At 39.1% G+C, this 25,829-nt stretch overlaps 2 protein-coding genes across 3 annotated transcripts in view; one reads left to right on the forward strand and one right to left on the reverse strand.

Annotated features, from left to right (window-relative positions):
• Positions 1–1,278: 1,278 nt before the first annotated feature.
• On the reverse strand, positions 1,279–5,330 carry hsdl1 (hydroxysteroid dehydrogenase like 1). The gene is made up of 5 exons (XM_034899698.1): positions 4,880–5,330; positions 3,165–3,610; positions 2,714–2,797; positions 1,865–2,041; positions 1,279–1,710 (listed from the first exon to the last, which is right to left on the reverse strand). The coding sequence occupies exons 1-5, from the start codon at positions 5,226–5,228 to the stop codon at positions 1,639–1,641; spliced, it is 1,128 nt and encodes a 375-aa protein (XP_034755589.1). The 5' UTR covers positions 5,229–5,330; the 3' UTR covers positions 1,279–1,638.
• Positions 5,331–5,777: 447 nt separating this feature from the next.
• The window catches only part of tbc1d32 (TBC1 domain family, member 32), a 66,208-nt gene continuing 46,156 nt past the window's right edge, over positions 5,778–25,829 (forward strand). For both annotated transcript variants that reach the window (XM_034899671.1, XM_034899672.1), the window contains exons 1-18: positions 5,778–5,891; positions 6,782–6,950; positions 7,080–7,244; positions 8,497–8,674; positions 8,997–9,068; positions 9,492–9,611; positions 10,142–10,220; positions 10,711–10,814; positions 10,904–10,965; positions 11,261–11,411; positions 11,528–11,587; positions 12,734–12,833; positions 15,933–16,070; positions 18,962–19,051; positions 20,625–20,767; positions 21,627–21,754; positions 22,867–23,068; positions 24,918–24,997. In XM_034899671.1, the coding sequence (XP_034755562.1) occupies positions 6,796–6,950; positions 7,080–7,244; positions 8,497–8,674; positions 8,997–9,068; positions 9,492–9,611; positions 10,142–10,220; positions 10,711–10,814; positions 10,904–10,965; positions 11,261–11,411; positions 11,528–11,587; positions 12,734–12,833; positions 15,933–16,070; positions 18,962–19,051; positions 20,625–20,767; positions 21,627–21,754; positions 22,867–23,068; positions 24,918–24,997 (2,027 nt within the window). In that variant the 5' untranslated portion in view covers positions 5,778–5,891; positions 6,782–6,795. The remainder of the gene's footprint in view (positions 5,892–6,781; positions 6,951–7,079; positions 7,245–8,496; positions 8,675–8,996; positions 9,069–9,491; positions 9,612–10,141; positions 10,221–10,710; positions 10,815–10,903; positions 10,966–11,260; positions 11,412–11,527; positions 11,588–12,733; positions 12,834–15,932; positions 16,071–18,961; positions 19,052–20,624; positions 20,768–21,626; positions 21,755–22,866; positions 23,069–24,917; positions 24,998–25,829) is intronic.

Raw genomic sequence — 25,829 nt, forward strand, 5'->3', positions numbered from 1 at the left:
CTCTCACATGTATTATAACCTCCTTGCCAGTCTTGATTTTATCTGAACTCTGAGTCTTTGATCAAACCAAGAAGCCAAATTAGCATAATAATAAGCCTATTAGGCGTATTCACATTGCAAGAATATAGATTTACACTTGCTTTGGTCACAATTTTGTCCTTTTCACCTTTTAATGAACATGTTTCTTAGATTTGAATTAAGTTATATTGATCATAATTACACTTAAATCACACTTTAGTTTGTGCTGTTTAATTCAGCTTTTGCTAACTTAAACATGAATACATTTAGAGGAATTATTCTATGTTATGATATCCACCGGTCTCTTTAACACTGAATGATGTTGAGTTTGGTTTGGGGTGAATGCCATTTGTTCTTTGTATGTGTGCCATATCCTGTAGGCATGGTCAGTGCTGGTATAAAACGGTACAACCACAAGGACTAGAAAGTCAAAAGTCAGCTCACAACACTTTTTCATGAAGCACAGTGAACACCAGAGCATACATAACAAACCCATCTGGATAGCATTAGATTACACAGGAAACAGGTTAAAGCAGATGGAAAGAATTTGTTATCATGATGAATATTAGGGCTGTGATGATATGCAATATGAAACCGAAACTGCATCACTCAGATCCACGAACCTGTGTCGCTGAGTGAGAAGGCAGCATCACAACACCCCCCTTCCAACTCCAAGACTCATCCTCGCCGTCCAGATCCAATGCTACCACATCTTTAAATTACTATTACTATTATTCCTTTTGGTGCTTTATCCCGGTTTTGTCTAGTAAATGTAGCTAACTGTAAAGACGGCTAAAAGCGAGGGGTGGAGGATGCTGGTCTCTGTTCAGACTCGGGTCCCTGGGTCTGCTTCCCGACGGTTCAGTAAACTGCCGTTAGGGTTCTTAGCGCCGGAGTTAGGTGCTGACCGGGGCTGGCTGGGGATGTTTCTATCGAATCGTGGGTCAAAAATCATGATACGAACCAAATCCTGGGTTTGGTGTATTGTTACAGCCCTGCAGGTTGCTTTCTTATTGCTTTCCTGATAGTTTTATTATTTTTATAAGTAACATTTGAGCTGAAGCTTTTGATCCCACCTGTCCTTATACAGTGAGCTGTTTTGCAGAATTATTTTAGTGTGCAACTTTTTTTAAATAAATAAAAAAATAAAGTAGTTATGATTCATGTTGGCAGCCATAATAATAAAATGGATTCATCGATTTGATTCCTATGGTTAAAACTACACGGAGGCTCATGTTGTAAAAACGTTATAACGTAAAAACGTTATAACGCTCCAATGCTAATCAAGGAGATTACAAAACTAACTCAATCTCAGTTTACAACCTCACATCTGGCCACCATTACGACATGTATGTTTAGGTTGTCAGCAGATTGGTCAGACCAATAGTAATACAGGAGTAATATATGTATATTTATTCATTATTTCAGGCAAATTCCACTGCAGCCTTCCTTGAAATTAATACCAAATCAATAGAAGAAGACCTCTAAACTACCAACCTCAACAGAGCCTGAGAGTTTACCAAATTTAAACCAATAGCAGAAGAAACTCTCCGTGACTCCAGTAACAAGCAGATCCAGTATCTGGGTCAAGTCTTTAGTGAAGGGTGCAGGGGTGAGCTCTTAGCTTGAACTGATTAGCACCCGTGAACCCAGAACCCAGATCCACTCTGGAATACATCTGATCAGTCCGTACTGTGAAGAAAAACAGCAGAGAGAACCAGATCATCACACAGAAATGGATTCCATGTTCCTGTTGTCACACGTCCTGCATCAGTGATCAGTCTCAGGGTTACTCTCTGAGAGTTTATCAATTACAAACTGGAATTAGGACTTTTGTGGTGCTGACCTGCAGAGTGTGAGGCCAGTAGCCGGTGGTCCGATTAGAGACACCCAGGGTGGAGATGGCATGGCGGGCGTACACCTCTGGCTTTGGTACGAACCATCCCTGTCTCAATAAGGGTGTCGAGGATGATGATGATGAGGATGATGATGATGATGATGCTTGTTGCTCACTTGAGGCTATCTGGTTACACAAACACACACATGCTGAATTTAAAGCACCGATGTACAGATTTATACTCAGGGTTTAAAAATAATAACTTTAATCATAGAGCACATTTCATATTATGTGCTTCACAAAAATCTTATTCTGATACAATACCTGAGTTTCCATGACTAGAGCTGCAAAGATTGATCGATTATGGGGTTTGGGTCATTCTTTATATATAAAAAAAGTAAAAATAAAGGTTCTTAAATATGAATAGTTTCTAGTGTCTTCACTGCTCTGTGACAGTGGAGTGAATGTCTGACTTTTGGACAAAATGAAACATTTATTGACTTCATATTGGTCTTTTTATCAACATTTTTCACAATTTTGTGTCATATGCCAATAGTAATGACTCCAAAATAATTTTCAATATGTTACCATAAGGAATATAAAAAAAAGTTCTACAAACCTTTATTTTCACTCAACAAAAGAAGCAAAAATTCTCAAATGTTAACAATAAATCATATCATTAATATAATAAAAAGGTCTAACATTTTCACCATTTTGATTAAAAGCTGAAACTAACTAATCACAGAATAAGTAAACAAGGTCATGAATCCGACTGAGCATTTGATGCAAGCTTGTAGTGCAGTAAAAATAATGTTTAGGTCTAATACACACTGTTAATGGTCAATATTAAGCATCTACCTGGAAAGGAATCAGACTTTGGACAAAGATCCCTTTGCCACCGTACTCAAGATGAAGAGCTCTTGAGAAATGATCCAGGTAGCCCTGAAATGTCAGGAAAGGAGGATGATAGTCAGGATGGAAGAGTGGGATGTGATGGAAACATGTTTTTACTTCGTGGGCAGAAGAAGAAAGAATGACAGCTAGTAGAAGAGATGCAGTCTTGCTTGTTAGTATGTTAGCCCTGAACCATTACCCTTAAATTATAGTTGATTTACTTTGGTTTACTCTGTTTGAAGATACTAGCAACATCAGACCTTTTTGGAGTACTTTTTATTCATGATTTACTACTAACCCCTACAAATAGCCTTTCCATAGTATGATAAATTAAAAAGTCTGTGGTGGAAAATATACATAGGAGGGTGCAGGTGTGTATTTTTGAGGCAGATATCATCAGTGTTTTTTATCTCACAGTGGACGCGGTGAGGGTCACTCTTCCAGGTAGGGGTCTGGAGCAAGCCCCCGATGATATATTGACCACAGCTCCTCTGCTGCGCTCCAGCATCCCCGGCAGCACCAACCGGGTCATCAGAGTGGCGGCCGCAACGTTCTTACTCACAAACTCCAACAGAGCCTGCTCCGGCGTGTCAATCAGGCTCCGAGGGGGAGACGACGACGACTCCACACAGTTCACCAGGAAGCCGATATCTTTCCCCCTCGTGGCTTCTTCGATGGACTTGCTGGCTGCCGGGTCCGAAGAGAAGTCAGCCAGGATGACAACCGTCTCCACGCCGTAGCTCTGGGAGAGGGATGCAGCGGTGTCTCTAACAGAGGTATGGTCCTTTGTGACAAAGATAATGCTGATACCGTGTCGGGCCAGCTCCTCTGCATAGGCTCTGGCCACAGGCTCTGCTGCACCTGACAGGAGAGAGGACAATGCTATCAATGAAGGTCCTGATAGGAAGGAATGGGGCTCTAAATCAGAGAGCTACCACACAGTAACATCTGCATGGCTTAAAAAACATTAGACAAGGTTTACTTTGTTATTAAAAAATATTAAGCTGATTAGTCAATCGCCAAGACATGTTGATGAGTTCATTTATCTGTCATTTATCAGGAACAATAATGCAAACGTTTGCTGGTTCTAGCGTCTCAAAAGTAAAACTTGCTGCTTTTCTCTGTAATATTTAATTGGGTTTTTTAAACTATTTACAAATGTCATTCCTGGCATTTTCACTATTTTCCCAAACTTTATACAAAAATATAATAGATGGACAGTTTAATCAATCATGAAAGGTATGATTGTTCAGTTAGCCATCCTAGCTACGTTACTAGGTTGGTCTGACATCTAAATCTAATCGTTATATTGAGGGTTGCTACTAGATTAATCTGTCAATTATTGACTTGATTTAGATCTTAATTAATCATTTAATCTACAAAGTGTTAGAAAATAGTAAAACATGTCTTAAATCAGTGTCCCATAGCCCAGGATGACATTTTAGATTTCTTGTTTTGTGCTACTAACAGTTGAATACCCAAATATATGGATTTTATAATGATGTCAAACAAAGGAAAGCAGCAAATTTTGACATTTGAGAAGATGTAACCAGTTTTTGATTGATACATAAAGGTGATTTGATGCCCAAATGTCACAGAAAGATGTGAAGTCTCTAAAATAAAATGCATGGATGTATATGTATGTTATATAGACTTGATTAGGATGGTCACTTCCATTTAAAAAGGTTGTAAATATAGTTCTTTAAGTAAATTGTAGCATACCACATTTTGGTCCAATTCAGGCACGGCTCTGTTCTTTTACTTGAATTTAATTTTGAAAGCAGGACAGTAGTATTTCTGCTCTTACTTAAGTACAGGATATGAGTAGTTTTCCTACCACTGTAAAACGCGTTAAAGAGAAATTTGGGGACATTCATCATCACTGGGAACAATAATAAAGCTGTGTTTGAGCATTAGATCATTCTTTTTGTGACAGTGTACATTTACTTTAATTTTGCTCCTTTTTTTTTACACACACACACACACACACCACACACACACACACACACACACACACACACACACACACACACACACACACACACACACACACACACACACACACACACACACACACACGTCCAGCATGATGCCCTCCTGTGCTGTACCACCTGCTGCATCCGTACTCACCATAAACCACAGCCCAGTCACCAAATCTTTGGCTCAGCTTCTTGCTCGGGATCATCCTTGGCAGGAAGTGCACCCTGAGCAACGCGCAGCAGTCTCTCAGCAGGATTATCACCCTTCTGGTCGTGTACAGGGCCCCGACCAGGGCCAGGGTTTCAAAGTAAGGACTGCATGACCGAGAAACTTCTCTATACAAAAACTGAAAGCTGTCAACTGTCGCCATAGTCCACACTAATGATGCTGATGCTAGCTTGCTATCTAAAGCGTATTTAGTTAATATAACGTTGTGTTTTCTAAAGGTAACGTTAGCTGGTATGTCAGGTGTGTGAATTAATCTAGTCGTTGTTACCATATGATAAATTTCTGATAAAGATAGAAGGTTTGAGGGACGTTACGGCAGAGAGAGATGTCCTCTGTAGGCTAACGTTGCGTAGCTAGAAGGATCAAAACATTGCGTTTGGTGCTGCGTTCAAGGACCCATGAGAAAACCCGAAGAACAAGAGTCACACGCAAGAGTAATGCTTTACGCTGTATTCACACTGGTAACTTGCTGGTTGAATTTTGATGCAGTTCTTGATCTTTAGTTTTCATTTCGTGCGCTTTCCATTCGAGGCAGATGGTTTACGATTTGCCTCAGGAGCGATGTGATGTCTTTTATTTGTTCCACTTAAAAGTCTAGCTTCGTTTTGAAACATTTTAAGTAAAAAATGGAGGAATGGGTCGGCCCAAAATACCGGAAATTACAGTAGTCATGCCGTGAGGTAATTAAACCACACGTATTGATTATATCTCAACTTTCCTATTTAACATTTAGCTTTTATTACCATGTATTTTAAATGTGCGAACCATATTTCCGACGCTCAAAAAGGCAGCGTGTAGTTTCTTCCATCCCACAATGCACTGCCGTTACCGCTAAGTGGACGTTTCCATAGATACGCAGCACTCGCTGGCTAGTGTTACCAATATGCTAGCGTTAGCTTCTTGGATAAAAAGCTTTTACAAGTCCGAAAACAAGGTAACCGGTTTCAAATATAGCATATACATACGGTGTCCATCTGTTTGGGTGGTTGGTCTGTTTAAGGGACGAGGTTTTAGGTGTTTTATCTGCTTCGGTTTCAGTTAAAATTGGGCAGTTTTGCCTTTAGCTACGCTAACGTTAGCTGTGTTAAAGTGCATTTAACGTTAGCAGCGTACATCAAATAATAACTGTTGTTGTTGTTGTTGTTAGATTTGTATTTGTATTATTGAGTGTAGCCAGTTCCTCTTGAAATACGATACGTTGGTTTCCACCATGAACCAGTATGGGAGCCAATCATCACACCTGTTGGTGACGTCAGACCATTTCACTCACCTGTGCTGAGCTTCGAACTGATGTTAAATGAGCTAAATGCATAGAAAACGTGGCCCTTTATAATTAAACGTGGTTGGAGGTTTTTGACTATTTTCTGTTCTTTGCTTGGTGATTCGTGGACATTGGGACACATTAAAGGGTTAAAAATCTGAATGTGCTGATTGTATTGCTGAAGTTTCACTTGTTAAAGGGTAAAATATGATAGATTAACCATCAGTATTTTCATGAATATATAATACATGTGTGTGTATTTATATTTCATAAGGAAATCAGATATGAAGATCCTAAGGTTGAACTTGTTTGTTTCATATGTGGGGTATATGTGGTTTTATTTTCTTCCTGTCTTGTTGTATTCGTTGAGATTGTGGACCTATGTGTTGTTGAAGTGGTGATTGGCTCAGAGTGAGTTATGGCTGTAAAGAAACCCGACTCAAATACACATGCTTTTGTCAGAGCCTGGGTAGCGTTACACAGGGATCTGGCCCCCTTACTGGCCATACATTTGCACATTTCAGGCCTAGACCACCTATCACTCTGTCCCGTCCCTTGTTAAGGTCCGGCGGTAGAGATGTCTCAGCTGTCAGCTGAAGATGAAGCGGAGTTGCAGTCCCTGCTCAAGCAGCTCCTTAGAAGCATCAACGACAAAATCTCTGATGCTCCTTCGACCGAATGTGCTGAAGAGATCCTCCTTCACCTGGAGGAGACGGACAAGAACTTCCACAAGTAAGGCCACCACACTCAGATCTGATAGAGTCAGCTTTAAAGGTCTTGTTTACAAATGATTTATGTGCTTTTAATTTGATGTATCGTATTTGTACAGTCGGTCTGACTCTGTCGTTGCTCTCCATTCAGTTATGAGTTTGTCAAGTATCTCCGTCAGTACGTGGAGAGTTCGCTGGGCTCTGTGGTGGAAGAAGTGACCAGGAACTTAACCAGAAGAGATGGACCACATGCAGTAGGCTCGGGTCACGACACCTTGATCCACGCTGTCACCCAAAGGACCAGAGACTCCGCTGAGTAAGTGTAGCTCCTCTGAGCAGGTTTTCCTAGTTTTTAACAATATGTTGGAAGCACCCCTGCCCTTCTGCTTTGACTCTGAGGACCCCCAAGTGTTCTGGACCAGCTGTTGAAGATCCCTGCTTAATAGAAAGAGAAAATCCCAATTTCTTACTAAAATAAAATGCAACTGAGCCCTTGTTGAAGTTGGAAGTCCAAGTAGAAAACTGTGCAGGTTTTCTAGTGCTAGATAATCTTTGACAAGAAGCTACAGTATGTGATGTCACTGACACCAGACACCAGCATTTTATTTTAGGAAAAAAATCAGAATCTTGTTGCTTTCTACAGACTGTTGCTTCCTTGTTTTTCCAAATTAGTAAACTGAAATGCCCTAAAGTTGAAATTACAAACTTGCAGTGTTACAGTTGTTCTGTTGTTGAGGGCTTATCATCTTTGGAATCACAAAACAGGTTTTCTAGTGCTAGATAATCTTTGACAAGAAGCTACAGTATGTGATGTCACTGACACCAGACACCAGCATTTTATTTTCATCTGAATCTGGTTGCTTTCTACAGACTGTTGCTTCCTTGTTTTTCCAAATTAGTAAACTGAAATGCCCTAAAGTTGAAATTACAATCATCTTTAAAATCACAAAATAAAACCTTTTGCTGATTTCTCAAACACTTCAAACTCTTTCACAGTAGACAAAACAGAGCAGCTTTTTATGGGATGTGTTTCGCTAAAACAAGTCTTTCACAAATAGACTCAGACTCAGTCAGACTCTACTACACCTGCACTACCTGATCATGTTGTAGTTCCTGTTCCTGTTTTTCTCCTGTCTACACCACACACTTTCTGTTTATCTTTAATATCGGTATTCATATTATTTTGTTACAAGTACTTACTTTTAAATATAGTTATGGTCACAGGTTAATCTAATTTAAATTATGCTACTGACTCTTGCTTTATTACTCTAATTACACATTCAATTTGATTTTAACGTCACTTACACTGCAATATTGTTTCTTGTATCATGGCAACAGCACTTTAAAATACCTTTTATTTGACGCCATTTTGCTTACTCAGTCTACCATATTATCATTGTCTATTGTTTGCCTGTATTTCTTGTGTGTTTACTTGTTTGTGTGTTTTTGTTTTTTGCTGTTATTGGAAAAAATGCTGCTGCTGTGACAACAAAATGTCCCCGTCGTGGGATGAATAAAGTATAATCTAATCTAATAATCCACTAATGCACTTTTTCCCTTTCTGACAGGTACCAGCAAATGATGCAGACCTTGAAAAACACCATGACCATAGTGGTGGAGTCTTTAACCAACAAATTTGAGGAGGACCAGATGAGGAAGGAGGAGATGCATCGAGAGAAGCAGCACAATCAGTCCAACAGCCAGTACATTGACAACTATTCTGACAGCTACTCCTCCTTCAATCAGGTCAGAGATACAGGAAATGCACTCTGGTGGCAATAAAATCTTAAATTGTATTCAATTATTACCTTTAACTGAAGGTTTTAGATTTTTTTTTGTTTTTATGACTCCCATTAAGTGCCAAGATTGCAAAGATCTTAGCTCCAATCTCTGGATGGCACTGGTCACTATCGCTTGGGAAGTTTGCCCATTTCCAAGGAAGACTGATAGATAAATCCACCCAATGTACCTTAAAAACGTGGCTGATTGTCTGATGGCGTGGCACTAATAGAGCTCTTTTATTTTGGTTCATGATGCATTATAATGATCCGTCTTTTTCCTTTTCTAGAGTTATGCATTCATCAGACAAGAGCAGCTGCAAGCTTTGGCTGAAAAACTTGACTCCAGCAGACCCAAAGAGGTAGAACTTGCACGCAGACATAATGACGGTGTTGGTCGCTGTTGCATAGTTTTGTCAGTACGCTGCAGAAGTGATCGCTAGGAACAATTAGTTTAACACTATTCACAAATATCAATTAAATATGTTGATTTGAGTTAATTTTGTAAGTCAGCTTACAATTACCTGTGCAGCTGTATCGATGTAATCCATAGTTTTTCACCATTTTCAAAGTTTTGATGGATTCACTCAACTGTGCAAAACTCAATGCTAACAACACTGAACCTAGATGAAAAAATTCAGATTCAGAGGTCTGAAATCCATAAAGATGTCGACGTATGCATCTAGTGCAAGGAACACAAGCCATAAAGTTTTGGGACTCTCTGCCATAAAAATGAATATGATTAACAGTGTAGTCCAGGTGAAGGGATGTAACTTTGTGTGTAGGTGCGCTGGGAGGCTCTTCAGGCCCTCTGCTGTGCCCCCCCGTCTGACGTGCTGAGCTGTGAGAGCTGGAGCAGCCTGCGCAGGAACCTCTGTGCAGCTCTGACCGACCCCGGACTCAGCGTGAGTCCTCCTGACCAGTCTCATCTCCAAATTTGCAGTTCACCCATTAACAAATTAATTAACAATCGTGTGGCCGGGTTGGTTCAGTGGTAGAGCAGGCGCACACATACTGAGAGGTTTATGCCTTGACGCAGAGGTCCAGGATTAGAATCTGACCTGTGACGTTTTCCTGCATGTCTTCCTCCGCTCTCCCCAAAATAAAAAGGAGGAAAAACAATCTAATATAAAAACAGTCATGTTTCAGGCTTTATAATTACTGATAAAAGACACCGAAAAGTTGATGTTCATCATTCCATGTGCAATCCTGCCACACATGTTTTAATTAGAAAAAAAACAAGATAACGCTGTTGTCCCTAATGATTGACAGCTAATTGGGTGCAAATATGCAGGCTACTCTTAGTAGAGGTTGCAAATATTTTTTATGATAATCTTGTTTCTCAGGTATCATTGATTTTTATAAATACTGTATGGTATATTTAATGATTGTGTATGTGCTGATAACTGATGCTTCTCTCCCTTATCTCCATCAGGATAATGTTCTGCAGTTCTTTGCTAAAATCTTCTCCTCCTCGCCACTAAATGTGACCCGAGAGATCTACACCAGCTTGGGTAGGCCACTCTGAAGGGACTGAGTGATGGTGCAGCACCTCCATCCTTGAACTGAAGATAGAAAAAATTACATATTAATTACATATTAAAGGGTCAACCCCTTTCTGCTAGTATTATCTAGCCATACAGACTATATTGTGTAGTTTGGTTTAATGAGAAGGATTTTGAGATATCCACCTCCTCATCTTACTGTATCCACCCTAAAACAGCTGAGGTAAATCCACAGAGTTTACTGATAGTAAAAATTATTGGAATTATTGGATCTTTTACACTGAATAAATAATTCACAGGCTTTGATTTGGACAGTTTTTTATTGGGTTAATCTAGTTTTCCAAAAGCTTTGATAAATGTTTTAATTGCTAAATTACAATTGTATCCTGTAAATGTGTATTGCATTGTGTATATGCGGCATTATGTATATGAAAGGCAATATTATCTTTTGTCATAATGCATGGTTTGTAATTATTACATTTTGCTTTTTGATGTGCAGCTACAAGTGTGGAGTCAAGTTTTCTGTCTCACAAGCTCAGCTTTCCAACTGGCTCAGCTTCCATTGACATTTACAGACCTGAGATCAGTCGTCTTCTCAAACAGGTACAGCACATTTTATCTTTACTAGTTTAAGTGTATTACCAAACAATGCAAACACATAATATCGTTTCTCTCTCTGTCTCCTGCCTCAGATTCGGTTGATGAATGACTTTCAGAAGGAGGTGACAACCTTTTGGATCCGCCACCCTGAGAAGTGAGTTTTTACACCAACATGTAGTCAGGGTTTGCAGGTCTATCTTTACTTGTTTGTCCCCACATTCAAATCATCTCAAGTTGAATTAGGATAAAATGTGATGCAAAATAAATAATATCATGTAACATATCCTACACTGCAGTTTAGAGCAACGAGAAATTTGGTGCACATACTGTATCTAGCTGCCCACTCTGTTTTATCCTCGTACCAATGTACTTTACTTTTCTTTATTACATCTAGAATGACGGTATACATTCGGTACATTTGTTTTAGTCTTCTTTCTACACTGCTTTAGGTATATGGAGAGCGTTATAGAGAGCACCTTCTCCCTGCTGTCCTTCCATCATGAACATGGCTCAGCCTCACCAGGGACCGAGAAAGCCCTGGAACCCATTCACCTACTGGCCTTGCTGGATATTAAAGCTACCTGGTTTATCAAGTGGATGGTACGGATTGCAGGACAGGGTCTTTTGATTTGGGCAGATTTTTGGATACACTATTGTGTTCATGTGTTGCTCACAGTGTCTTTCTCTCCTGTGTTGACTCCCTCTCCCTCCCTCAGCATGGACACTACAGTAGGACTGTGGTTCTCAGACTCCTGGAGAGAAAGTACAAGTCTCTGGTCAGTGATCTAATCCTTGATCAATATTGCTCACTGACTCCTGTGTACTTCTAAAACATCTGACACCATAGAGACACAAGCATGAAAAGTATTTTCAGAAGGCACACAAACCCACAACCCAGTTCAGACAGCAAAACCATTGCACTGAAGAGTGCATTTAAGACAAATTGAACTAGCAAAAGGTAGCTCAAAAAAATAAAATTCAGATATGCCTCCAGGTAAAAGGAACTTCAAAAGTACAAATTCAGTTTATCTTTGAGGAAGATGAGATATTTCAGCTTGAAATGTTTTTCCTTACAACATTTTACATACTGCTGAATTTGCTCACCAAGTTCTTACCCTTACTGTACAAGATATACTGACTAATGCCAGCTAGAGCTGTAACAATTAGTTGATCAATACAATAATACAATAATTGATTAATCATAGTGAAAGTAATTCTACAGTTTTTATCTTCTCAATATGGATATTTTCTGCTTTTCTCTGTTTAATATAATATTAAGCTAAACATCTTTGGGTTTTGGACTGACAAAACATGACATTTTATTGATCAAACAATTAATTGATAATTAAATTAATCGTTAATTGCAGCCCTAACACTGAACCTACAGTGAAATTATCATTCATGCCGATGCATTGTGGGATCTTTGTAATTCACACAGCCAACAGTGAAGGTCAATATAGGAGCCTTTGAGGAAAAGGGGTACAAGGGTTGAGTGTCACTTTGACATTAAGAATTGATTGTTTAATCGTGAGCCTCCCTTTCAACTCTCACCCTGACTTGGCAGAGGATTACTGTGGAATCACCCATGAAACTTTCTCTAAAGTAAATGTCAATAACTCTTACAAAGCACTGTAAGCCTAAACTACTCTTATGCTGCAGTGCTTTAAAATTCCCGACAGTACGTGGATTAGATTAAAACGAATGCTTCCTCTCTTCAAACTCTTGATTGAGAGGTCCAAAAAAAGAAGGTTGCATTGACATTCTGAACAAATTCTTTATCAAGCTTGTTATTTTTGGCCTGTTCGTAGCAGCATCCACATTAGTCACAGAGGATGAGTAGTTGTCATGTCATTCAGACCAATCAGGCATTTGAAGCAGCTACAATTACATGCAATGTTTTTTATCTTTTCATTTTTTTTCAGATTGTAGCAGCCCTTCAGCAGTGTATCCATTACAGTGAATCCTGTGAACGCTTCACAAATGAGAAGACTGATCCCCCGTCAGCAGAGCAGCAGAGCACTGGTACTTCAATAGGTTTATGTACTTTCTCAGGCATATCCATCCATCCATCTTTGTCCGCTTATCCGGTATCGGGTCGCGGGGGCAGCAGCTCCAGCAGGGGACCCCAAACTTCCCTTTCCCGAGCCACATTAACCAGCTCCAACTGGGGGATCCTGAGGCATTCCCAGGCCAGGTTGGAGATATAATCCCTCCTGGGTCTTCACCCAGGCTTTCTCCCAGCTGGACGGAGGCCCCCCAGGAGACAACCTTACCAGATGCCCGAACAACCTCAAATGGCTCCTTTCAACGTGAAGGAGAAGCAGCTCTACTCTGGGCTCCTCACGGATGACTGAGCTTCTCACCCTATCTCTAAGGGAGACACCAGCCCCCCTCCTAAGGAAACCCATTTTGGCTGCTTGTACCCTGGATCTTGTTCTTTTGGTCATTAAAACTTGGTGCCAACTGAAATTCCTTCCCCATGTCTGCTCCGAACCTTTCCCACACCCACTGCTTTGCCTCTTTTACGGCAGAGGCTGCAGTCCTTCGGGCCCATCGGTACCTTGCAACTGCCTCTGGAGCCCTCTGGGATAACATATCCCGGAAAGACTCCTTCTTCAGTCGGACAGCTTCCCTGACCGCTGGTGTCCACCAGGGTGTTCGTGGGTTACCGACCCTTGAGGACCCTTAGACCACAGCTCTCCACCGCAGCTTCAACAATGGAAACTTTGAATATTGTCCACTCAGGTTCAATGCCCCCAGCCTCCACAGGGATGCACGAAAAGCTCTGCCGGAGGTGTGTGTTGAAAGTCCGTCGGACAGGGGCCTCCTCCAGACGTTCCTAATTTACCCGCACTACCTGTTTGGGCTTACCAGGTCTGTCCAGAGTCTTCCCCCACCCCCTGACCCAACCCACCACCAGATGGTGATCAGTTGACAGCTCCGCCCCTCCCTTCACCCGAATGTCCAAAACAAACGGCCTCAGATCAGATGAAACGATTATAAAATCGATCATTGACCTTCGGCCTAGGGTGCTCTGGTACCACGTACACTTATGAGCACCCTAGGGTGCTCTGGTACCACGTACACTTATGAGCATCCCTATGTTTGAACATGGTGTTTGTTATGAACAATCCATGACTAGCACAGAAGCCCAACAACAGACAACCACTCTAGATCAGGGAGGCCGTTCATCCCAGTCATGCCTCTCCAGGTATCTCCATCATCGCCCACGTGCCCCCCAGCAGAACTATGGAGTCCCCTACTAGAGCCCTACACAGGACTCCATTCAAGGTCTCCAAAAAGGCTTAACTCTTGTTCAGAGAGTTCGGAGTTTGGAGAGGGGATTTCAGCCGGGTCTTGTGAGTATCCTCACACCACCTGGCGCCTTACACCCTGGGAAACCCGGTAGTAGAACCGAGTCCAACCCATATCCAGGATTATGGTTCCAGATTCAAGACTATGTTTAGAGGTGAGCCCCACCAGATCCAACTGGTAGCACGCCACCTCCAGCACAACTTCCAGCCCCTTCCCCCACAGAGAGGTGAGCCTCTGCCACCGGGTCTGGTCTGAATGAATACAAATTTCCACTCTCAATCTATTTGTGGTAAACAGCTGATTTATTGTGTCTGCTGAAACAAACCTAAAGAAATAATATACTCAGGCTGAACTACTGTGAAAGCCTAATGAGAAAGTAATGCTTCATTTGAAGCCTATGGGTGTTAAATGTATTTGCACCTAGACTTTGCAGTCATCATTTATTCAGTTTCCTTAATGTACACATGCTGTTCCTGCTGCCATTAAAACGGATGAATGCAAAGAAAAACAATCCGATGAAGAAATGAGAATAAAACAAAAGGTTTATAGTAATGGAGAGAAGGGAATGATAAAAGTAGAAAAATGTATAAAAGACATGCGTAAACTAATGATTTAAGCAGAAGTTAAAGCAGACAAGACAGTCAGGTGTAGACATATGATAAAAAGATACATCTGAAACCCATTATAACAAAACATAAAACTATATATAATATCATTTTGGTACAATTAGGCGTGCGGCAGGCTTACTTAGGCACGTGGTACAAGCAGAAAAAACGATATTTAAGGGTTGAGATCTGCTATCTATGGGTTCCATAAGATACTTTATTGTCAGTGTAGGCATACAAAGTAATTACGTTAGAGCAATATAGATAAAACAAGATAAGAAGGTAAAAACAAGAAATAGTAGAAAGGTATTACACAACAAGTTCTCATCTACAGTTGTAGCTACATTGATTAGACTGTTATACTCCAATACCTTGCAACAAAAATACAAGCAATTGTTCGTTTACAGTATTTAATCTAATTTTGCTAAACTAACATTAAGAGTTATATGGATTGATGGTAAAATTGCATTTTTTTTTTAATTAAGAAAATTCAGTAAAGGAGTGTGAAAACAGCGTGGTTTGGGGTGTAAAGGAATATTGGTGTGTTATCTCCTGTAAGCCAGCTGGCTGCTCCAAACTGAACATTTTGACCTTGTCTTTCATGAGCGGAGATGTGCCGACTCCCGTCACTTATACATCCCTCATAAAAGAAGAAGAGTTTTTCTTAAATGTGCTTCTTTTGGGTTTTCTGCACCCCAGAAGCATTGAAACATTTTTCACTGAGAAGACATTTTTAATTTGTTTATTTCATTCTATAACAGACTCTTTAAATATGAGATGTCTTAAAACTGTCTGTCCGCTGCAGCATTGCAATAAGTAGTAGTTGGCATACTAGAATATTGTTCTTTATTATCGTTCTTTTTATTTTCTTTTCATGTTCAACTCGGGAAATCACGAAATATCTTCAACACAAACAGCATCTTTACAAATCAGTTCTTTTGTAATGTGGATGTTATTTTTGGTCGTGCAATCAGATTCTACCATTTCATGCCTTCTCATTTTCAATCTATCTAACAAGTCTACAGTGGGTGCGCCATTTGATAGAAAAAATAACATTCATTTACCTTCTTTCCACTGGTATTTCTCAGATTTGCTCCTTCCAGCATCTTTGGTTAATGTCAACAATATTGTGACCACATGGAAACTGGACTATGACTACAGTAAAAGTTTTAAACGTTTGTTTTTTCCGTTAATGTTTCAGGTTCAGTCCAGAGGGGAGTTTACACAGGACAGGAGCTTGAATATGCCTTCTTTGTCCACTCGCTGTGTGTCCTGGGGAAACTCCTCATCTACGTTAATGGCAGAAAGCTCTTTCCCATCAGAGTGAGGAAGCGCAAAGGTACAAAACTACACTCTTCTGTAGGGGAAGGGGGGAGGGGGGATCACCAGACTCCTCCAGGTACAATATCATCACGATACTCATGCCACGATACGATATTATTGTTATTTTAAACATATTGCAATATTCTGCGATATATTGCAATTTATAACCTTTTTTCCAACTTCTATTTTTTTCACAATTTCGAGTATTACCAGTAGCTTAAGGTGACTTGTGTTATCAAATGTTAGATATCGCTGCATATAATGTAAACTTTGCGTCTACTCTTACCCTATATCTGACATTATGATCCTGTTTCAATAGCTTCAGAGGGGCATTTATGCCAGTTTTTGGATGGAAAACTTGTTTCAGTTACTTCTAAGGAAGGGATTCAACAGACACCTCCAGATACGATATCATCCTGATACTTATGCCACGATACGATATCACTGTGATTTTAAACATATTGCAATATTCTGCGGTAAATTGCAATTTATAACCTTTTTTACAACTTCCAATTTCAAATGACGTCCCCAAAAGGAAACTTATCAACATCTGTTTCATCTAAAAATAAACATTTCTCTGTTTGTTCATATCACTATAATGTCATAGCTGCAAAAAAGGGACAAACTGACCAACACATATACGTATAATAGAAGATTCATACTCGGCGCCTGGGTATCGAACAGTATTGCCACTGAAAATATTGTGATACTATTTCAAATATAGTATATAATACTACTTCAAATGTTTGTCAAAAACCACATGGGGTATAACATTTAATTTCTTACAGTGTTAGCTATTACTATTACCAGTAGTATATGTTTTATTTCTGAGCAATACAGTAGTATGACTTTTTTACAGAAATATGAGTACTTGCTGTCTGGCAGTGTTAGATGAGACTGGTACAACTCTCAAAACTGTAAAATATATAATAATATAAATATAAATATTAAATATGAAGCTACATTCATCAGCTGGAGTCCTTAGCGTTGCACACAGAATGAAAACGGGGAAACGGCTAGTCTGCCTCTGTCCAAAGGGAACAGAATCTATTTGCAACTCTAGAACTTATTTATTAATGAACATTTCTTATTTGTTTATTCTGTCTTATAAATAGTCCATAATAGCATGTGACCCAATGATACATTTTCAGAATGTCTTTTACACGTTTTTGAACAGAAGACTAGCTATAACATGCTAGGTGTTGGTGGCTATTTCTCCTTGTTTTCAGTCTTTGTGCTAAACTAAGATAGCTGGCTGCACATGTAGCTTCATATCTACCGTAGAGACACTAGAGTGGGATTCATCTCCTCTAACTCTGCGGCAGAAAGCGATTAAGCGTAATTCCCAATATTTCAAAGCATTCCTTTTAATGTCTAAACCTCTGTAACTGGCATTGTAAACTTTATTTTGTCAATTGTTGGCAGCCGCAGGACTCAAAGGAACTTATTTATGGTTTAAATGAGTAACCGGGAGTTAAAAAGGAAAAAATACGTTCATAGTTTGTTGCGCCGTGCAGGTATCTGTCCTTTTTTAGTAATTCTTTAACAAAATTATCCGCCCAATCTTTACAGCAGATAACCTCACGTAGGAATGTGTCCGATCAGTTCACGCGTGGTGCCACTCCTCCTGTCCTCCTGTGTAGTATAATGTTTTTTTTAATCAATAATAAACTTATCTAATGGTGTAAATTATACGTGAGTGAACCATTAAAGCAGAGTCATCGTCTGCTGTCACCACTCCAAACACTGACTCCTATTCCAAGGTAGTCTGGAGACAATCAAACATTGACGTTAGGGTGGTTTATATTGATCATAAGGCGCACTCTTTGGGTGGAGGCCTCAGTATGAGTCTCTCCACACCCTAAAGTAGGCACTTAGATGTGTCATAACATGTCAGTTCCAAAAACAAGTTTCTATTGCAATTTTGATTTTTTTGATCAACACGTTGTCCACACAACTTTTTGTGTAATCTCCAAGTCGTTAATTCCTAACCTTGCCACGATGAAAATTGATTGACATTTTATTACTTGGTGCTCACTCATAGACGCACACAAAACCAGCTAAAAGAAATAGAAATGTGATGTATTTGGTCATATGTTTACATTTGGATCACAATGCAGAGTGTGGAAGAGGTTGCAGTCACTTCACACACTTCTTAATGTCTCCAGCAGTTAAGACATTACTGACCTACCTGACCAACAGGGGTTAGTGGACAGCAGTTTTCTGGGCTACAGATAACAAATAGTGAGAAATATTTCCCAGAGCAAAAAGAAATGTCTTCAGATTGGTTGTTTTTTCCAGCAACCAACAGTCCAAAACCACAAATTATTCAATTTATAAAGATAATAAAATCTTTACATTTGAGAACCTGGGACCAGCATTTGTTTGACATTTTCGCTTAACCATTTAAACAATGTATTGATTTTTTTAGTGCTTTTAAGTGGTTGTGAAGGATTTTACGTTAATTGACAAATTGCTTAATTGGCTACTTGTTTCAGCTGTATTATGAAGTATGTGTAATGGTATATAAAGTCCCTTTAGACATGCCTGTAATAACATCTAATACAGTGTATAACACTGGATGGATGGATGGATGGATAGATAGATAGCTGGATGGATAGATAGGAGTTCATTAATTCCAGCATTAAGTCTTTGAATTTGATTTGTTTCAGTTACATTTGGTTAGTAACAAACGTAATTTTGAGAAATTCATGTTTATAGCAAGCCATTTTAAAACAAACTAGATACTAAAACTCAACCTGGACATAACACTTTAAACCAACTGTGATCCTTGTTTTTAAGGTCACAAAAACTTGGCTCTGATCATTTCCCTTCTCAGCAGTACCGGTTTACTGCCCATGTCTAGACAATGAAAAACCAGACTGATGTATCATGTCCTATTTTCAGATCCAGTCCACCTGACGGACCTTGTTGTCATCCTAATTAACATCATCTACCATCACCCCAGACCTCTGCCCAGTGACACTTCACACACAGGTGAGGCCCCACACACTCATACACGGAAATAAGCTACAGCACCACATTTTGGCTTCCTCCCTGTTTTCTGTGGAGCCTGGGAGTCTGAGATTGTGGACTGGAGGAACACAGTGACCCTCCTTATGATGCGTAATAGCATTCCTCAGAACGATATCTTTCGTCTCTCAACCTTGTACCGAGTCACGCCACACTGTGGTTGCCTCCTGGAAGACCTTTCTTTATTGCCCCCTTCATTCTCATGAATTACACTGCAGCAACTTCCCTGCCAGCAATCAATAGTGTCCTCTAACTTGACTTTTTCAGAGGAAGATCATCTCTTTATCTCTTTGGGCTGCTGCAGAGAGTCATGCTGAGCAGTTAATAGATTTATATAAATATTTTACCTACAGTTGCATGAAGATCAGCTGCACCTCTTGGGAGAGAAATTTCTGTTTCTGAAAAGTATCTGTAGATAATACACACACATCCCTCTCTCTCTCTCTCTCTCTCTCTCTCTCTCTCTCTGTCTCTCTGTGTGGAAAAAAAGAGCAAAATTTCAAGTAAAAGTACACTGTCACAAAAAGAATGATCGAGTGTTCAAACACCGCTTTATTATTGTTCCCAGTGATGATGAATGTCCTAAATTTCTTTATAACAAGTTTTACAGTGGTGGGAAAACTACTCATATCCTTTACTTAAGTAAGAGCAGAAATACTACTGTCCTGCTTTCAAAATTAAATTAAAGTAAAAGAACAGAGCCGTGCCTGAATTGGACCAAAATGTGGTATGCTACAATTTACTTAAAGTCTATATTTGCAACTTTTTTAAATGGAAGTGACTTGGACTTTAAAATCAAGTCTACATAACATGTAGGCTCTAAGATTCCAGTAATGAAATGATCAGCTGTGATAAGGTTGTGTGTAAAGCTCATTTTGTATGAAAACATGCAACTTATTTTAAAAGTGGTGCAGGGGTGGAGAAGATTCATTGAAAGTGGTTGACGAGAAGCAGAGCGTGCAGAGCAAAAGTCTGCTACGTGCAATCATAACTTCTTATACAATGTTTTTTTTCTGCCACAATCGAAACCATTGGCACGATTGAACCCGTTGATAATGCCGCGACTTGCTGGTCTGGTGTGCTGGATAGGGGACTGCTGGGGAAACTGGATTATGATCTGGCTGTGGGCTTGCCACTGGATCATGGCTGTCCCCCATCATTGGTCGGGGGCACAGTATTCTACTAAAAAAGATCAGGGTTTCAATAATATGTACCTCCAGTACAATAAGCCTATATACAATAACCCTAACCCTGTAGGAACCTGTGTCTTGGGTGATCAGATTGATACTGCACATAAAAGCAACAAATGCATCAATCCAGGTTTAAACACAATCAACGATGACACTGTATAAATGTTATGTGTGTCTGGTATATACATGGAAAAAATTAAGTAGAAGCATCGTTAGAAATTTGATTCCCAGGTTATCGACAAACTGGGCACGAGCAAGGCAATGAGCTTAGTGTCAGTTTTAAAGAATATAAATATGGCAAGATGTATTGAGATGCATGTAATCCAGTTACATGTTTGTGTGTTCAGACTCCCTGTCGCCCAGCTGTCTGGTGATGGAGGTGCTGTGGATGCTGTGTGAGAGGACGCAGTGCGCTGCAGATTGTCTCTACCAGACGCCTGTAATAGAGACGCTGCTGGCTCCTGTTATAGCTCTGCTCAATGGACAGCAGGTAAAGCACTCATGCTAAACACACATATACACTTATATTTGTTTTTAATAAGATATGCGTAGAATCAACCACATATTGGTGGCAGCTACATACCACAAACATGAGTTTATAGTTTAATAAATACATAATTTGAACACACAAAGTTTAAAAATGAGCTTTGTCTGCTCGTCAGTTGGCATGTTAAAATATCAAAGTCCAATCATATATTGTGATGTCAGAGCCTTGACAAGTCTGTCTTATTGCCATTATATCACAAATATGTTGGTTTGTAGCTTCCTAGTGATCTTTATTTAATTTCAAGGACTAATTCAAACTGCTAAGTTTCGAATCTGGACAAGATGTTGAATATTAAATTTGTCTCTGGTTTTGAAATGGTCAGATTTAAAGCTGTCTCCCTGTGTCACAACATATTAGACTATGGCAGCTTTTAATAAAAGTAATTAATAATGCTTTGGCCCTTACCCTACCGTCCATCAACTTGCTTTATTCTCTGACCAGTAGCTCTAATTTTAACCTTCACGTTAAATGCATTTCTTTACCATATTTCCTCAGTTTGACCTCAACCATTTCCCCAAACCGTGTTTTTTAACCTTGATTCCAACACCATATCTATATCCTAAAATGTTTGTTACACTCATGTTAGGACACTAAAGAGCAGCTGTTAGCTTGTCACAGTGGGGTCATTTTTGTCAGTTTGGTCAGCCTATAAAAAATAAACATAATAGATTTTTCTTAGTTCCGTCATTGCCAAAGTTTTTAATGTAATTTCTAATTTGATTGTGTGTTCATCCCTCCTGGGATTCCACTTGTTTCTGAAACAGCTGTGTAATTCTGTCTGTTTACTCTCCACGGTTTGCAGGCTAAATTAAAATCTCCTTCAGCAACACTGACTCTCATCGCTGATGTTCTGGCTCGCATCGCAAACACTGACAGAGGATTAGCTCTTTTCTTATATGAGAAGAATCTAGTTGTAGCCCACAGTGAGAGGTGAGATGGTGTGATTGGAATTCTGATTAAATGCAGTGTATTTTTGCATCTTTGATGGTAATAAATAAATTACGTTTCTTCTGACTTAGCAAGAAGACTTTAATATAGAGTTAAGGTTGCGTAACGAATCCTCCAGGTTCTGCACAGAGAGCAGATTAGACTCGAAGATGTTGCTGGTTTGTTAGTCACTGCGAGTATGTCTTTGATCTACTCAAGTCTCATTATTAAAACATTATTGTTCTGAGTTTTTGCTATAAAGATATTCAGGGTCACTCAGTGACCTTGACCAGTCTGCCCAACCTGAAACAGTAGCTTGTTGTTGTGAATTAGTAAAAATACATTCACCAAAGCTCATATCACGAAGTTTAAACTGTTTTGACTAATGTGCTCTAATCTACATTAATCTGTACCTCTTCTAAATAATATGTTGTAAAAATTAGCATTTGTTTATTAATTTCAGATATAAATACAAACCACATGAAAGAAATATGAAATACAGGTGAGGGTGTGGTAGAAACTTGTAAAGTCTTTTATATAAAAACTACACCCAAAGGACATTCTAAAGGTACAATGTAAACATGTAAAATCACCAGAACGTTTTACATTTTAGTGGTCCAAAATTGTCCCTAAAATAAGTTTAAAAGTATAGTTAAACAAAGAAGTAAAAATAGCAGAAAAACTGGAATAGTCACTATATTTACTATATTACAGCAGGGAATTGATAAGTCTCTTTTTGTACATAAGCAATGACGCGGAAATCTATTTGTGTATTTTCATTCAACAAGATAACCGTGATACACCATGGGATGTTTTATACAAAGAAAGATGAAGATTCTTAGCCTGTCTAGTTGGGTAACTATGGAGTTTAATCACCATGCCTCCACTAACTGCATTTAGACATCCAGCCCAGACCGGAAAAGCAAAAACAGCACAAATGGGTCACTTACAATTATAAAGAAATATACTGGAATGTAGTTGACGTTTAAAAAAAAAAAAACACCATATAACTCCCCGGACACTTTTCTTTGCACCACATCTCATATTGTACACATTTACAAAAATCTTGTTTCTTGTGTCTCATGTCAACAAATGTCTCTGTGTCTCATTTGCAGAACCTTTGCCGCTGATGTCATTGTGCAGTTCACCCTCAGGCTGCTGGACAAGGATCTGTCCTCACTAAGTGAATCCGACACGTCCCATACATCGTGTGGAGCCTTTATCTTCGTCTGTAGGCAGATGTACAACACCTGTGAGGGTTTGCAGGTTCTTCGACCCTACGGCCTTCACAAGGCTGTAGCTAGTGCGTGGAAAAAGGTACCCGCACCTAATTTGTCAATATGACACTGATCAACCTTTCAGTTTCACATAGTAAGGACACTTTATTTATAAAGCCCCTTTAAAAACAGGGTAACAAGGTGCAGTCTATGACTTAGTTTTAAAAGCCAATTAACACAGTAGCCTGAAAGTTTCATTTACCTGAGGATCTTGCAGACTTAAACTATGTGGTGTAACAAAAACAATATACAAGTTAAACATCTAATTATTAAACACATTAGAAATACAATTAAGCATCATAATATTGCTGTTGCCGTATGGATATGGTTGTTTGTTACAGGTTGATTCTATCCAGTAAATGCAAAGAATGCTGCTTGACTAATTCCCCCTCCCCTCATAAAAAACATCATAAAAGATGGAAGATAGAGGTTGTATCTGAATCTTTTTTTCTAGAATATCTAATGGAGGGGTGTCCATGTCTAATGATGAGTTTCACTGGCTAGAATGCTCCGGTCATGTTTCATTTACTTGATGAATGCCTTGCTCTCTCTTTATTCATTCACTGCGGTAGAAAAAGTGCCACCAATGCTTGCAAATGGAGGAAATTAACTAACTAAACTATTATACTATATATAAAACTATTGTAATCTGCTCCATTTCAAAATACTGCTTTTGTCACAACAATGTTATAAAATAAGAATATTGTACTAAAAACAAAAACAGACAGTTGAATGTGCAACCAAAACCAAAATAACTCCTGTTACAATGCATCTACAGAGAAAAACCGAAAAGACAAGCAGTAAAACTGCTTCTGTTACGGGTAGGAGACATCTTTTGTTTACTAGATTAAAATGGTCTTTTGGGTATTTTAGGCCTTTATTGAATGACATGCAGCAAAGGGCCGCAGGTCGGAGTCTAACACGGGCCGCTGCGTCAAGGAGCAAACCTCCTGTATATGTGCGCCCGCTCTACCAACTGAGCAATCCGGGCGCCCGGTAGGAGACATCACTACTGTCTGGTAGATATCTGTACAGCATACAGACCCGCCTCAAGCCTTTGTTTTCCAAAACATGCGCGTCAAAAATTAACTCCTATGACACATTGTTGCATCAGTATACAACACTTTCTCCTGACTCAACCCAGAATGTGTTAATTATTAATTATCAGCCTGCACGTACAGTACTGCAATCAAATGGACTGACAACACGTACTACATGATGTCTCAGGTCCTATTCCACCTCTGTTTTTGTAGCGTTACATAGTGTGCCAACAACACTGACCTCAGTTTACCCGTTATAAAAAGACATGCCCCCCCAGAGGAGACATGTGGTTTTAATTGCTTCACAGGAAGAAAACAGTTAAAGGTTTGATTGATTAGAGTGACAGTCTTGACCCTGATTTCCATTGTTGTCAGATGGTGCTATAAGGTCTAAACTTTCTTAGTGTTATTGCACAGAGTAAAAGAAGTGAATTCAGTCCACTACTGCCCTCATTTAGTTTTTTTAGTAAGATGCACCAAGCTCTTACATAGCATGCATGTCTATCCAAAACAATGGGTTCTAAGGGATTGCATATTTCCAGATTAATATTTTAAATGCAGCTGTATTCCATTGAGACATGAGTAAAATGAACACAAATGATTTATTTTATATAGTTAAATTATCAATTGTAGATATTAAGAATTGCAATATCAAGACAATGCATAAAAGACTGATTATATACCAACAGTGCAGCAATTTACAGAGTACATTGAGTCAAAGAAAGGAAATCACAAATGTTCATGATATACAACTGGGTTCCAAAATGTCCATATTAAACCTGTTACTTTCAGATGTGCCCGTAAACGAATAACTTTTTTTAAAATTCTTTATAACTTCTTTATTTCTAGACCAGTTCCTTGTTGGAAAGAGTTCCAACACCTGTACCGGGAGCCGCCGCTGAAACATCCGCCCAGGATGTGCAGAACATGTGAGGCCAGTTATTAAGTAGTGAATAGTCATAATGCATCCAAGAATTACAGAGACTGAACTCGGACATTTAAAGACAGAAGGATGCTTTTCCACCCCATCTTCAAGCTACTTAGAGACAGAATTATCTAAATAAATATTTTTTGATAAACTGTTTTGAGATATGTAAATTAAACCCACCTACAGTAAGCTTGTTCCCTTCTCAGATATTAAGCCTGTAAACATACTTAAAACCCTTTTTTAAATATATTACATGCAAGAGAAGATTTAAGTGATCATGCAACAACACCTTAATAAATACCAATACCAACATACTGTGTGTGCAATATTAACACATCTGTGAAAGCTACTGTAAACAAACCACCCACATAAACATAATGTCTAGCATTAAGAGCCTTTTATATTCATTAAACCATTTACAGTATGTGCAGCAGTGTAGATGTTGATCTGAATTAGAGTGGTTGCTGATTGGGAAGCGACTATAAAGTTGACGCCACCATTTATCTAACTAACAGTAACACATGGAAAGGCCTCCTATAACTAAGTAGTATAGCACATGGGATGCAATGCTAAATATTTAAGGGTACATATCTCCTTTGTGTTCATCACCGTCAGAAGATTTAAATGATTTATGCTAATGCAAGTTCTTGTCTCTTGAAGTAACAGAGCTCGTTTAGACGACACACAACTGATTTAATCACAAATAACAGATATAAGGAGCTCCTGTGGGAATTCCTGACTGAACTATTGTTAAAGAAAAATATGCAATAAAGAAAATAACAATTAGGGGTAATCTGACCACAAATACTTCTACACTAACAATTCTTGCATAA

This window comes from Etheostoma cragini, chromosome 18 (assembly GCF_013103735.1).
Source record: "Etheostoma cragini isolate CJK2018 chromosome 18, CSU_Ecrag_1.0, whole genome shotgun sequence".
NCBI lineage: Eukaryota > Metazoa > Chordata > Actinopteri > Perciformes > Percidae > Etheostoma > Etheostoma cragini.

Bases quoted from the DNA above. Each gene is read 5' to 3' on its own strand.
- hsdl1 (XM_034899698.1), bottom strand. From the start codon at position 5,228: ATGGTAACAACGACTAGATTAATTCACACACCTGACATACCAGCTAAC. The intron at 2,798-3,164 runs GTGAGATAAAAA...CTGACATTTCAG, and splicing joins TGACCCTCACCGCGTCCACT to GGCTACCTGGATCATTTCTC. The intron at 2,042-2,713 runs GTAGATGCTTAA...TTGTGTAACCAG, and splicing joins AAAGTCTGATTCCTTTCCAG to ATAGCCTCAAGTGAGCAACA.